The sequence below is a fragment of the Tubulanus polymorphus genome, chromosome 7 (genome assembly GCF_964204645.1).
Source record: "Tubulanus polymorphus chromosome 7, tnTubPoly1.2, whole genome shotgun sequence".
NCBI classification, from domain to species: Eukaryota; Metazoa; Nemertea; class Palaeonemertea; order Tubulaniformes; family Tubulanidae; genus Tubulanus; species Tubulanus polymorphus.
Window position 1 is genome coordinate 15,361,904 of NC_134031.1, and position 15,410 is coordinate 15,377,313.

Below are 15,410 nucleotides of genomic sequence, written 5' to 3' on the forward strand. Positions count from 1 at the left end.
TTACTCATTCATTCGATAAATTGGCAATAGAATTTTCTAACTGACAGTAACCGGTTTTTTCTAAGGTATAAGGTGCATTGAAAATTACGATGGTTCATCTCGCAAATTATGAATCGACATCATCATGCCACGTGACTTTAGTTTTCAGTGGATCCGGATTTCCCACCAGTTGATATCGGTACAAGTTTGGCTTTCAAGCGACCGTGTTTTCATGTTCGGCGAAATATTATCACGTATGGCTATAGCATGTTTTGCGTTGATAAATCAACGAAAATCCGATTTGATACGTATTATGTGATTAATATTGAATTGCAGAATTACAAGTGAAATCCAGTTTTCATGTTAAATAGAATGTAAAATATTCGAAAAGAAAAGATCTTCGAAAATCGTTCATTTCGTTGGGTGAAATAGATACGTACTAGCTACTGCTGCTGCTGCCACCTCCAAGAACTATGAAATCCGAATGTCCAACCATTCATTAAACTGTTTTAATCTAACATTGATAACGACCAAACTGGATCTAATTCATTAGTATTTAAAAATAAAATAATCTTTTGACAAATGGACCCTGCAGTCGTTTTCCGAAGATTTCGAAACTTAAGCCTCCGATCAGCAATGGACCCAACGGGGTTTACAGGATTACAATCCATCCTAAACCAAGCGCATAGTTAACGAGTAAAAAAGTGAACGAGGAAATATCTTTTGGCGGTTTTTTTGAAAAGCGTATTAGTTGAACAGTACACGGCAAAATTCAACGAGGAATCTAAAATACTCAGTAGAATTCCAACTTTTCTCATCACCATGAAAGAATCCTGTGAAAAGCTGGACTTCAATCCCAACCGAGATTCATGATACGTTATAAGACGGTCCAATGAAGCAGGAATTTCAAATAACATAAACATCAAAATTATGAAAAGAACCATCTTTAAAATCTTCTGCTCTTTCGAATCTGTAGACGATATTCTGACTGTAGAAGTGGCTAATTCCTTTCGCTGTTTGTAATGATTTCGTAGGATTAATATCATCAGCGCGATGTTTATCAGAACCAATATAACGAATGGAGAAATAATGCACATTAACATATAGGTGTGGTACGTAAACGCGTATGCAATACCAAAACTGTAATTGAAAGGAGTTCGGATAAATTTAGCTCCAAATGTTCCGATAGTGTACAGCGAGACCTCTCGAAAACAATGCCAAGAAGCTCTAGCAGGAAGATGAAGGGGAAAGAAATGAGGCCAGTTTAGAAATACCGATACAACGAAATTGAAAACTGCGAGACAAGTGATTTGAGTTTTGGCCCAAAACCGTCTGAAATACAGCGGGCTAGCGACAACTATTAATCTTTCTAAGTTCAATACGACAACAGACCAATTCCTGGCCATTTGAAAAACGAAGAAAAAAGGCATCACCCAAACGATTATTTCGTGTCCAAAATACCAGTCATCGTACCTGTGTATGTGTGTGTAGAGCGATGCGTAGATTATGATTGTTCGTAGTGGATAAAGTATAAACACCGCGATTAGAAAAAGCAAATCAAACCACGCCAGAATTATGACTGTCAGATACGTGTCGCTATCGATACGGCGAAAAACTGTAATTGTAGCTGAATTGAGAACTATTCCCATTAACGACGCCGGTAAATATGCTAATATGTACATATAGACGCTGAAGGTATATTGCCATCGGACCGGTGGGTGCACGCATTCCGCTGGACCAGACGTGACTCGTGCAGACGTTATAGTAGTGATACTGTCGTTATTTGGTTGAAGTAATGTTGAAGTCATCATGAGTGCGAGTCCTCATTCAGTGACTGAGCTCGATGCAATATTTATAATTCAGATGATAATTCTCGCCAGTAATTAACATGTAAAAAGTCCTCGAGTCTGATTTTTTATGTTGAATGTTACGTGGCTCTAATATCGTGTTCTGATAACAAAAAATATCTACAAATTGCAGTTGAACATGGATATTTGTTACGTTTAGCTAATAAGGTAAATTATGTATTCTAAACCGGCGAATAATTTGAAATGTGTAAAAGGACGACATAACATTTTACGTGATGCATTGCGACCAAAACATAAACACAGGATTCGAGAAAAATTAAGGACTTTTTGCACCAGACCGAACGCTCGTGTGTGCGTGCTTGTTGCGTCGGGGTTATTCTTTAAACGTTTAATGAAATTTCATCATTATCATTTAATTTGATTGTAACTTTATACAAAGTACAGTATACAAATATCGTTTATCTAATACAAAATATGGCGTAAATGCATACATAGCAGCGAATAGTAATCATATAGTGATTTGGGGGGGGGGGGGGGGGTACATGTGTAGGTTCAAAGGCTACATTTAGGTATCCACATAGTTTGATCAGAATTTTTTTTTGAATAATTGAAGGGGGTTATCAGTTTATAAAGGCTCACGTCTGATGATGAGATGATTTTGATAATTGGCAAACCGTAAAAGTATTTCAAGATTTACTCGTCATTCATTCGATAAATTGGCTATATAATTTTCTAACTGGCAACAATTTGATCCGAGTTCTGAGGTGCATTAAAATTAAAATGGTTCAACTCGAATCAATTTTCATTTAAAATGATATAATCTTTTGGCAATGGACCCTGCAGTCGTTACGCAAAGGATCCAAATTAAACCCAGCGATCAGCAGTAGTTCTAGTAGGGTTTGCATGAATACAATCCGTCCTAAACCAAGCGCATATTTAACGAGTGAAATAGTGAACCAGGAAAAATCTTTTGGCGGTTTTTTTGAAAAGCGTATTAGTTGAACAGTACACGGCAAAATTCAACGAGGAATCTAAAATACTCAATAGAATTCCAATCTTCCTGATTACCATGAATGAATTAAAAGAAACGCTACGCTTTAAAGCGAACTGTGTTTCAAAATAAGTTATAAGACGGTCAATTGAAGCAGGAATTTCAAATATCATGAACATCAAAACTATCAAAAGAATCATCTTCAAAATCTTCTGCTCTTTCGAATCTGTAGACGGTATTCTGACCGTAGAAGTGGCTAATTCCTTTCGCTGTTTGTAATGATTTCGTTGGATCAAGGCCATCAGCGCGATGTTTATCAAAACCAATATAACGAATGGAGAAATAATGCACATGAACATATAAGTGTGGTATGTAAACGTGTATGCGATATCAAAATTGTAATTGAAAGGAGTTCGGATAGTTTTAGCTCCAAATGTTCCCATAGTGTACAGTGAGATCTTTCCAAAACAATGCCAAGAAGCTCTAGCAGGAAGATACAGAGGAAAGAAGTAAGGCCAGTTTAGAAATACCGAGACAACGAAATTGGAAACTGCGAGACAAGTGATTTGAGTTTTGGCCCAAAACCGTCTGAAATACAGCGGGCTAGCGACAACTATTAATCTTTCTAAGTTCAATATAACAACAGACCAATTCCTGGCCATTTGAAAAACGAAGAAAAAAGGCATCACCCAAATGATTATTTCGTGTCCAAAATACCAGTCATCGTACCTGTGTATGTGTGTGTAGAGCGATGCGTAGATTATGATTGTTCGTAGTGGATAAAGTATAAACACCGCGATTAGAAAAAGCAAATCAAACCACGCCAGAATTATGACTGTCAGATACGTGTCGCTATCGATACGGCGAAAAACTGTAATTGTAGCTGAATTGAGAACTATTCCCATTAACGACGCCGGTAAATATGCTAATATGTACATATAGACGCTGAAGGTATATTGCCATCTGACCGGTGGGTGCACGCATTCCGCTGGATCAGCCGTCACTTCTGCGGAGGTTATTGCGGTGATATTAGAATTTGGTTGAAGTAATGTTGAAGTCATCATGAGTGCGAGTCCTCATTCACTGACTGAGCTCGATGCAATGTTTACAATTTAGATGATAATTCTCGCCAGTTAATAACATGTAAAAAGTCCTAGAGTCTGATTTCAAATGTTTGATGTTACGTGGCTCTAATATCGTGTTCTGATATAAAAAATATCTACAAATTGCGGCAGAACGTGAAAATTTTAAAATGACGTTAATTTTAATGAGGTGAATCATGTATTCTTAACCGGCGAGTAATTTGAAATATGTACAGAATTAAAAGGACGACATAACATTTTACATGATGCATTGCGCCCAAACAACACAGGATTCAAGAAAATCGAGTGTTTTCTGCAGCAGACCAACCCCTCGGGGTACGCATTTCTCGTACAAATTAAGTGTTGGCGCATAACAGTCATTCAATTAATATTATTACATTTCTTACGTATATGTTTATTCATCAATAATTCTGTAAAAGTTTTACATGAAAATAAAGCATATCATATCATCGATTATTCACGCAATGTCTCATCGGGATTATTCGTTAAACATTACCTAAAGTATGAGGTAATTTATGAGCGATCAACAAACAGTAAACGTATTCGGTATTTGCACCTTTGTTCGATTTGAATGGCAAAAGGAAATTTGCTAACTGGCAGTAACCAATTTGTTCCGAGGTCCTAGGTGCAACAAAATTACACCGATTATATTCTCGTGACAACTGAAACCATTGTAACATCATTCGTTTCGATGTACTTCCAGAATCAGATCAAACCAGTAGAATCCAAGACGCAGTCAGCATTAGAATACATCGTTTAATATTTCAGCATTCTTTTATCTTTTTCCACTGCAGCTTAAAAAATATTTCTAGTTCTCCGCCAGAGAGCTTGTTCTGAACTCTGATCTAACATTCAGAATTTGGGCCCATTTATACAAATCTATCTTCCTGGTGTCAAAATTATGATTAACTATTTTTAAGAAGAATTTAATTTTTGTGAGGTAGTGATATTCGAGGACATTATATTTTTTGTGAAAATGATTTATGATAGGGAAGTTATTTGACGACTGAATATCTAAAATATTTGATTTTGAAAATGTTTTACACCAGGATGACAGGTCTAGTTTTTATATGTATCATTACATTTAATGATGACGATGGCCACATCGTCAGCATTTTCCCATTTTCCATGATTTCCAGGCGGTAAATACTTAGTATGTGTAGATTTCGATGAAGCTGTGTACATAACTCATAACTAAAACAAACATCTGGTTATAAGTACTGCAAATAAACGCTTCTACCAACTTCACTCATTTAAGTACACAAAACAGATTAAACGAAAAAACGACATATACAGCAAGCTGTTTGCGAACATTAGATCATATTTTTGTTGACGATTTAACAGTGAGTATCTAGTCAATTTCACTATAGTTTTTTCTTCAAAATATGACGGGTATACGTGATTTTATTATCAAATCGACTGTATAGTTAGCCTATAACATAAGGGAAATAAAAGAGATGTTTTCAATCAGATAGATTCACAATGCGTGCGCCGTTTTGGAATGCGATGTGCCGAATAAAATCACAATAATCAATGATTGAAATAATAATGGCGTTTCACATTAATCGATACTGGATAAGATTGAAATACGGTATTTTCATTGTCGTCACCGCGCCCATCTGAATAATATTCTACGCGGTGAAACAGCTGTTCTTTAAGATTATGAATTGTAAACCTAGCAATAATCGACAGACGTACTTGATATCGAAGGCAGTAGGCTAGTATACTGCTGGTTTGAATAAATCACAAGTACACATCCGAACGGCTGGTGATGAATTTCTGTTAGATTGTAAATTAATGAATTTAATTTAGAGAACTGAAGCTATAGAACGGACATCTACTCTACATATATGGCGCGTCAGGGGATTCAACATTTGTATTGCTCAACAAATACAAGCAGCTGATCGTACTGATCGTGAGGGTGAGTGTATATGTTAAATAGAATAATCTGATTTCTCCTTATGAATTATGCGACGAAATTTACTAATAATAGTTGCTGATCGCTAATTTCAGACAAACTTAACCATAACTTGTTTTGAAATGATTGATTTTCTATTTTCGATGAGGAATCTTATCACCGATAAACCTTTTTACAGTTTCCAGGCGCCTTGTTTTTGGGTACCCGATGGGTCTGCATTGTTGAATTCTTTTGTCCCAATTTCCCCCCTGTTTAATCCCGGCGCGCAATGTTGCAGTAACTTTATGAATGACATATCATAAAAAAGTTAATCATCAACTGAGGAGTTCGTCAATATTTAACTTTGTTTCTATCTTAATCCAATCCCAGAGATATGAGCGAAATAAGAAAATCTAACCGGGGAAAAATAGGGAAATAAATTCAACAACACGGAAGCCAGCGGGTACCAAAAACACGGCGCCTGGAAACTGTAAAAATGCTTATTACGTAACAGATCGAATGAGTGACTAATACGCGGAGAAGCAACTTCCGGAAACAACGATGATGAGCTTGCTGAGACGACTTATCAAAGCTGTCATCGACAAAAAACGTATAGGAAAAACAATTTACTTATTGGCGGCAACATTCGTCACGATCGGACTTAGTTTATGTATAATCTTCGTGGTGAATATGCTCATTCCGTTTTTACAAGTTAAACACTACAAACCGACAGCGTGCACGACGGTGAATTCATCATGGCGAGGAGGGTGGCGTTTTACTTCGGTCGGGACGTGGCCGTTTTGTCCGGCGTCGATGGTCAGTTGGATACAGAATCGAATGTCTTACCCGTGCCTGACGATCGTCGTGTCGTATCGATCGGCGGAGGGAAACCAGTTCACCTCGATGATTCACGAAAATGAGTTCGTATTGTACGATATGCTCGAAGATAAGAAAAACGTGAGCGAATTTTCATAATATGTACTTAAAAATATCGACGGCTCTGAGACCTAAAACACAGTTCTGTAGTTCTGTAGCTAAACAGTCGAGCCTCGTTAGTACGATTTGGCTTACAACGAAAACCTTAGAATACGATGCATTTAAGAATTCCCGGCCTTTCTTTTAATATTTTGCTATAAGAATGTTTGCTTAGTACGATCACATAAATATGAAATGCCCAGCAAAACGTTTTAAACTGTACGATCTATGGTACGATCTACGAGCAATCATCTCATTGAGATGATTGCTCGTAGGTACGATGGGGTCTATAATGAGTTGAACTCGTCCGCATTATCTATGCGTAGTCTGAGCTATCTATTGTGTGGTGGCGCTGACCACGCGTGCAATGAACTTATGGGTTGTCTGTTAGTATGGTATTGTTTTTATCAAATGGTTAACACAAAATTCGGTTAATACGATAATTTCTCATTTTCCCACGGGCATCTTACTAGCAAGGTTTGACTGTATATGCATAACAAAAAAGGATAAAGGTGAATCAATCCCATTTTCTAGAATTCCGTAGCTTTTCATCATTTTTGCTTCTACATCTAACTGAACGATAATTACGTGTATATTTTCAGTGCACGTATACTCGATGTGGTCCAAGTACGGGTGACAATCAACGCGCTATATATAGAGAATATCTAAAGTACGGCAAACCGGGGACAACTTTCGACTGTTTGTACGATCCGATCAATCCGATGAGTGTCATATTACGGACGTATCACACGTACGTCCAAGTTCTCGAAATGACCGTCATATCGGCCGGTTTCGTGGTGCTCGGGTTTTTGATTATATTGATTACGTACGGGTTGATAGGTTGTGATATTTGGAGTAAACGGATATCGACCGTGCAGTGGGAGCGCCGGTTAAAAACGATCGAAATGGAAGCGGAAATGACGTTACGCGCGGCTAAGATAGCAGCCGATGCGTCGAGGAATAATCTAGCATTTCAATCAGCTTTCGATATGGAAGAACAATGCCACCAATAGATTGGATATACATGATTATTTCCACTTTGCTATCGGCGTTGATTCCGAAACACCTGTTTGTGCCTCCGGAATAGGACGGATTTATCGAGATATGAATACTCCTCGATGCGAGGACACCTACGGAAAGTCTTCCATGTTAAAAGAAGCAGACATTTTGATACTTTCAATTATACATTATACATATGATACAATATAATACAATAAAAAATATGCACGACTGTACAGATTGATTGTATTCGTAATGTTATCATGTGCAGGTTTTCAAATCGAAAGAAACTTATGAGGGGTTATCACAACAATCGGGTTTTCAGGTCCATCGATTTCACTGTAAAAGTCTCATATTGGCAATCGGATTCTATCCTAATGATCGTCGTTAATACGACACTATATACGTGATGTGACGAAAATGTTAAGAGAATCCCATGATAATAACGAAAAAATCAAGTCCGAAAACGTTTCCTTGAGCTTGATAGTTTACATACCCCTCGTTTTTAGACATAATCTCGCACCTGACGATAATCTCTAGTGTGAGATTGAAACGTCGTGTCTCAAATTGTTTTTTTTTTGAAAAATACATTTGATTTTTACTTAGTGGGTTTAATCTTATTATCCGTTCACTACGTTTGAGTGTGGGTAATCTACTAATAGACGAAATATTGAATATCAAGTTCAATGTAATGTTTAGAAAGAAGTATGTGCGTGCATATTTTCACGTGCGCGCTGTAGTTGGTGTGTAATGGTGAAATGTTATCTTCGAGTCAAGCACAGCTGGTAAAATCAGGATATCGGTGTCGCAATAACAAGATTCTTGGCATCAAATACGCAATAGCTTTATTCGACACAGCTGTTTGATGTGACGACGTCATCGAAATCTCGCAGTAATCAATGCACTTGAAAAATATATTGGCTTATGACTTTATTCGTGATTGCGCGGCAGTAAAAGACTGATTGTAGTTCAAAAACCTATATCACGAAAAGCTTAATCCCACTGTTGTTCCCAGTGTCTTCAATTCATACAAAAGCTTTGTTCCTCCAAATCTCCAATAGGCCGGGTCATTTTGAAAAACGCAATAAAATGTTCAGTTTTCTAATCAGTTCCGGTTGGGTCTCGTATGTTTAGCTTCTTATGGTTAGCCTGCTTGTGATTTTTTCTACGTATTGTACAGGATACGCAGCCGGTGGCCAGGTCCACTTTTAAGCTCAGCAGAAAGGAAAAACATATTAGCATTATCATTATTATCATTATTAAATGGTAATAATGATAATGTTTTGTTAACGATTTAAATTACAATATGAAGTAGCAGGAATGAATACAAAATTATTGCAATATAAGGCGCTGGACGACTGGTGAAGTCAAAATAAACTTATTACCTGAAGGGCCCAGTCACCCACATTCTCACATTCACGCAGATTCATACCCCATTCACACCTACAAGTTACACGACAAAACATATCATTGAAAATATAATAGTCCCATGATATTTGGTACATTAGATTGAATCAATCAGAAATGAATAATTCATCTTAACATATTGGGAAATGAAATATCTTACAGAGTATAAATTTTCAAGCCTTTTTCTCATCGTAAGGACCTTAATCGACTCTTTACAGTAAAACCCCAAAATAAGAAAAGGTCTCGAGACCCGCTACTAAAGGTGCCCATCCATGTCAAGAATGAGCTTAGTGGATTGCCGCTCACATGCAAAACATTAAACGTCGTACCCAGCATTCGGGATTGACTCTGATCGAGGCGAATAATGGCCGTTACTATTCTAGGAAAAATCTCGTAGTTAGTATTCGACCTAGGAAAACTGATCCGACACCCGCGTTTTACGCACAGTCGTACGATTGTCCTTCTTACGCGTTTTACTGTTAGCTTATTCGAAATTCGAATGAATTATTTTATTTACAAAATATTGGAATAAAGAAAAAAAAACATAGAAATAATGGCAAAATATAGCGTAGAAACCATCGTAGTCATTTCTGTTTTAATAAAATGCAATAGAGACCTTATAAATTAAATCCAGTGGATGAGTCCTTTTTTTCAATCCTTCGTCCGCGTTTTACCGCTACCCGATGATCGCCATTGAGGGATCTGTCAAACACGAACAAACAGCTGTCGATTGATTATTGAATGTTTACGGGGTCACGATGGTCTGTGACTTGCCCTGTATGTCCTATATGGCGCTATACATCATCTCGATGCACGTAATTCACAGTAATTCCCGCACGTCGACTCACTGGAAGCTCAGCGACGGCCGAGTAGTGCAGGCAATGCCGCCGGACTCGACTCAGGACCACCATCATCACCATCACATGGCTGCAGACCAGTCTCTGTTACGAGATGAAGAGACCGGCGTCGGATCGGAAACCGATCCCGATCCGCTACTCGGTATACTCACGACGAACAAGGTTCTGTTCAACGGGGGATGGAAGTTAGAAGCGCGCGCGGCGGGCGGCGAGGGGGGTACCGGCGGCGCCACCTCCTCGGACTCGTCGACGTGTATACAGCAACAATACGATAACACCCCGCGCGTAACTAGTACTAACCAGAATAATATCGTAAAAGCTGAGTAAGTAGAGAAAATTTGAGTCCCTTTTGAGGAGTATATGTTATTTCAGCCTCAGTTGCGCAAGGTGTGAATACTGTCTTACATTCATTATCAGTACTGACTGAATGGCAATTCTGGCTGTTTTCAGTGTTAGGGCCTCACTTTAAAGGCTGTGGGTCAGTTGAAGCTCTTAAGGTTGAAGCCCTTGATCCTTAGTCCAATTGGGTTAGTCATGGGAAATCGTGATCTAAATCACTTAAAGCATAAACAAACAAGCTTTCTGAATGTAACGCTACAATAGGCTTGTCACCTTCAACCTAACTTAGCAAGTATATACCTATATGGGAGGTTTGTGTTAATACCCCCTGTTAATTTTAAAAGCGCCATTCGAGATTAGAGCTAATTTACAAAAATGTCTTGGGTCGGACTTTTAGACCGGTAAATAGTTGGGGCTATTTCCAATTTTGATTAATTGCCTATCATTAAGAGAAACCCCTCAATATCGATTTAACTATCGGGCTAACTGTCATTTTGAGATAAAGTCTGAAAAAGGGTTGAAGGATTCTGCCTGAAAAGTAAGAAAAAACAATAACAGTTGTTTGAATTGATATTGTGGGTTTCTCTTAATGATGACCTGTAGATTCTGTGTGTAGTAGGGGGTTGACCATTTTCAAATTTGCTGAATGATCATTGTTTTTGGAATTTTTAAAACTTCTGCGATGTTTTTTTTTTTGTACAGAACTATTAAAGGAACTTCGCCGAAAAAGGATCTCGCGCCGTCGAATAGTAAAAATAGTGCCGTCGATAAAAACAATCTGACGCGACAAAAACCGACGGATATTAAACATAAAAAGGAGACTTTAGACTGCGGTAAAGCGGTGAATTCGACGCCGTTCGACCACCTACGCGGCATCACCAATCGTAAAGACCATCCGCACATCCCCGAGCCGGAGGTGGCCATGATATTTCGTAAAAAGGGCAGCAGAAATTCGGAGATCGATATGACCGAATTAGAGAAGAGATTGCGCAAAAATAGAAAAGAGGTTTGTATATGATAAGCTTTTTTTGTAATGATGATAGTTAATTCTCAATATATTCTATGATGTAATCTTAGCGCTTTTAATAAAATGAGACAAAAGTTCAAAACAAACATGTTAGGAATACTCGACATAAAATTGACGACTACCTCCGGTGATAATGACAAATAGGTTCGTTGGAAGAGATAAGTTTTCTGATTAGATTTTTAAAAGATTCGACTGTAAGATAAGATCTGATATGACTAGGCTTATCATTCAAAAAGTGCAGAAGCTGCAGCATAATTAATTAAAAAAGTCTTAAGCCATAAGTACGTATGTACGCAATATTTAGCCGAATTTTAAACTGTCTCTCCCCATGTATGCTATTTTAAACAATGTTGGAACGCACATAGGGGGAAGTAGCCTATGGTCTTTATGAATGACCTTTTGAGTGTTTATTTTCTCGGATTCTAATGGTTAAGGACATTGGAAATTGATTCATTTTGAGTTCAAAATCGACTGTGAAATGTCTCCTTATTATTTCTAGTACTACTATATTACTACTACAATGATACTACTATAATGTACATTAAAATAACATTAGCCACCTGTGACAAAATATCTACATGTACAGGACTCGATGAAATGATGTCTTATTCTTTGAATTGAGGCAGTTTTCAGGTGCAGCTGTTGTGTACGCTGTAGATATCAGCTTTTAATTAATATTCATTAGTTTTTCGTTAAAAATTTTTATACGGTTGGGATAAGGAGTTAGCTGGGAGGGGGGTGTTGGATTCTCAGAATGAAGGAAAAGGTCCGCTCGTTAACTAAAAAACAAGTTAATATGCAGCGATTTAATGAACCTTGTAGCTTATCAAGGAAGTTCTGGGGATAGATTAAAAAAACAATGCTGTATCTGATACTTCCTTGTGAAAGTAGAAGTAGGTTATGGGGAATCCCAAATTTCAATTTAAAAATCGACCCAGTCCAACATTTCTAAAAAGTTAAAAATTCTAAAAATCTAAAAAAGTCAAAATTATCAAAAAAGTTCCGTGAAGATCTCACGAAGCTCTGCGCTCAGTAGTCTGGCTACGCCCCTGCATTGTCTCGTTAAACCCGAAATTTGAATTTTATTTCGATCTTTTTCAGCGTCCGAAGTCTGCGCAGGTTTATAATCAGATAGGAAACTTTTGGCGCATCAAAGGCAACACGCAATTGTCGATAGAATGCTTCCGCAAGGCGTTATCGATATCTCCGAATAATCCGGACGTTCTGTTGAATCTAGCGCGCGTACTATTCAACTTACAATATCTGGACGACGCGATATTCTTAACGCGGCGCTCGCTCGAGATGCAGCCGCCCGACCAAAACCCGTGGCTACAACATTTCACGCTTGGCGAGATTCTGAAAGCGTACGGCCACTATCAAGAGGCGACCCATCACTTCCGTCACACACTCGAGTTGAAGGCCGGGTTCCAGCCGGCGCAGGCGCACCTGCGCGAGATGGAGGTCAACCCGGACGGAACGGTGACGTACTACACGTTGTTCATCATACTGTTTCTCGTGATGGTCGTGTTGTGCGGGATACTGACGACCGTCGAGGCGAACATCGAAGAGTACGGCGAGATGATGAAAACGCAGCGCCACTTCAACCGCGCGATGGCCATGCGATCGATTAAGCTCGGCATGAACACGCGGTTGATGCGCATGAAGAAGTATCCGCACACCTGACGCGTGTGTGAGGATAAGAGGGAGAATGTCCACGTCGCGGTCGCTTCGTAGCAGCAGTAGCAGCAATGGCACGACTTTGTATGTAACTTAACCGGGTATCGCTAATGGATTAGCAGGCGTAGCATTTAGAATATTATTCATCTGGCCACCCCCTGAGTTTCATAGATGCAGGCTCAGTGGCGGATCTAAGGGGAGGGTGTAGGCTGCGAAAAAGTTGTTCCGAAATTTTATGAGAAAATAGTAAAGCCTATACCGAAAGAAGTTTAAATTCATAAGCTTGAAATGTAATGAGATGTAAATGCGATAAGTGTTTTCCGATGAGCTTTCTTTTGGGGTGCACTTTAATAATTATATGACATGTCTACCTGAATTAGACCCTAGATCCGTCACTGGGGCCATTTTAGAATTTGTCAGTTCTTTCCATGGAACATGTCTCACACTGTATGTCACCCAGGTTGAGGATCTACCCTCAGGGGTATTCTATAATGAACCAGTCTATGAAACCGGGCTCCCAGATCTTAACAATTGAATGACGTTTATCTTTGTCGGGTTACCGTAATTTCCATTCCGATATTAGTGAATTTTGTTGATATTATTTCTCGTTTTTAGTTCGGCGCTAATAGAAATATTCAGTTATCAGTAGTTTAGATTTAGACTTTGATTGCCTCGGGACCGATCAATTTTCTCCTGGCCTGTCAGAGCGACAATGGATCGTCGCAACACTTGAATGGAGTGGTGTATGGTCAAAATATTTCGTCCGGGACATGCGGATCTGAGCCGAGTGCAGTCTACTGTAGGCTTACTGTCACGCCGACTTATGCGTTTAGTTGATTCGTTCGGAATGGTCACTTCTCTCGCGGCTGAGTTATAATCGTTTTAAGGATTTACAAGAAATATCGAAATTCCTTTAGAAACAAGATTAAATCGTGAGTTTTTGTTTGCGAAACCGTCGGACCGTAATTTTGAACTTCCATCGTTCGCCAATCCAGTTCCGGTTCTAGGATGAAATAGCGCGACCGACTTGTTTCTTATTATTTTCCCGAGTATTTCGTGCTTTCTCCGTGTTTATTCATTATCGTTGTTGTTGTTATTGTTGTTGATTTAATGTTAAAACCCACCGCGCTTCCTCAGACATACGATGACGATCGTATTTATCATAATCGGAATTTGAAAGTATTTTCAGTCTAGAGAAATGAACGAAGAAGAAATCGTATTTTAGCCTATTTAGGAGCAAAGAATTTAGATTTTTTTAACGATATAGAATGTACAAGGTCTGCCATTGCACTAATGCAATGCACTATGCTTACATATTTTACATTGTTTTAAAAAAAACAATGTCTAGACGACATGTATATTTGTACTGGTGTCTCGTCAGTATTAAATTTGTCTTGCGTGTGCTGCCGGAAACTCGATCGCGTGCTGTGCCATTTATCTATCAATCATAATTCGCCGAATTCGTCGTTGAATTTTGACGCTTTTCCCTTGTGACGAACGAATGAATTTACCAAATATTTCTTCATATTTTCAAGTACCGTAGTACGAAATAAAGAACATTATTAACACTCGTATATATGTAAATCTTGTCGATTTTTGCGTCTTTTTTACTCCATCCACAACGCGGTTCAACGGTTGCCGGTTAATTTAGACTCTTATCAGATTTTAAAGATAAGTCTATTTCCGATGTTAAACTCAACTAGAGTATCGGTATGAGGGCTGCGGGTGGCGAACTTCAGGACCTGTTTTGAGGAGAGTAAAAATTCTTTAATACCGTTGTACATACGGGAGTCCAGAGGATAAAAATGGATGATTGCTCCTCCAGAATAGAAATTTTGCCGATGACTCCTAAAAGACTCAATGACTGAATGACATCGCATGTGACTTCTGTTGGTTCCTCGAGTCCCCATTCGGTAACTAATTACATCCTAATGTCTATTTCAACCTAACTTGAGAGCATTCCAGGTGGCCTAGCTCACTCATTTTTGGTAGTACATACCTGATAAAGGTCTTAGTAGGACCAGAAAGGACAGGCAGTTGACCTAAATCATCATTTTTTAATCCATTTGAAACTGTATTGAAGGATTTCCAAAAAGTCTTCACTGAAAGGGGTTCATGAGAGAAAAGAGACTCCATGATTAAAAAATGATGATTTAGGTCAACTGCCTGTCCTTTCTGGTCCTACTAAGACCTTTTTCAGGTATGTACTACCAAAACTGACTGAGCTAGGCCACCTGGAATGCTCTCAAGTCAGGTTGAAATAGACATTAGTCAAGACACCAGTTTACTTATTCAGTATCAACGATTGGTCATTGGTAACTCCCACCACTTTCACAAACCAAATCTACCAG

General features: G+C 38.6%; 2 protein-coding genes across 2 annotated transcripts; both read left to right on the forward strand.

Annotated features, from left to right (window-relative positions):
- The first annotated feature begins 5,084 nt into the window (after positions 1 to 5,084).
- On the forward strand, positions 5,085 to 7,945 carry LOC141909018 (uncharacterized). The gene is made up of 4 exons (XM_074799345.1): positions 5,085 to 5,224; positions 5,694 to 5,802; positions 6,293 to 6,735; positions 7,356 to 7,945. The coding sequence occupies exons 3-4, from the start codon at positions 6,340 to 6,342 to the stop codon at positions 7,764 to 7,766; spliced, it is 807 nt and encodes a 268-aa protein (XP_074655446.1). The 5' UTR covers positions 5,085 to 5,224; positions 5,694 to 5,802; positions 6,293 to 6,339; the 3' UTR covers positions 7,767 to 7,945.
- Positions 7,946 to 9,851: 1,906 nt separating this feature from the next.
- On the forward strand, positions 9,852 to 14,627 carry LOC141909025 (uncharacterized). The gene is made up of 3 exons (XM_074799353.1): positions 9,852 to 10,339; positions 11,058 to 11,361; positions 12,484 to 14,627. Exons 1-3 carry the CDS (start codon positions 9,918 to 9,920, stop codon positions 13,063 to 13,065), a joined length of 1,308 nt encoding a protein of 435 aa, XP_074655454.1. The 5' UTR covers positions 9,852 to 9,917; the 3' UTR covers positions 13,066 to 14,627.
- The last annotated feature ends 783 nt before the right edge of the window (positions 14,628 to 15,410 follow it).

Bases quoted from the DNA above. Each gene is read 5' to 3' on its own strand.
- LOC141909025 (XM_074799353.1), top strand. From the start codon at position 9,918: ATGGTCTGTGACTTGCCCTGTATGTCCTATATGGCGCTATACATCATC. The intron at 10,340-11,057 runs GTAAGTAGAGAA...TTTTTTGTACAG, and splicing joins AATAATATCGTAAAAGCTGA to AACTATTAAAGGAACTTCGC. The intron at 11,362-12,483 runs GTTTGTATATGA...GATCTTTTTCAG, and splicing joins TGCGCAAAAATAGAAAAGAG to CGTCCGAAGTCTGCGCAGGT.
- LOC141909018 (XM_074799345.1), top strand. From the start codon at position 6,340: ATGATGAGCTTGCTGAGACGACTTATCAAAGCTGTCATCGACAAAAAA. The intron at 6,736-7,355 runs GTGAGCGAATTT...GTATATTTTCAG, and splicing joins TGCTCGAAGATAAGAAAAAC to TGCACGTATACTCGATGTGG.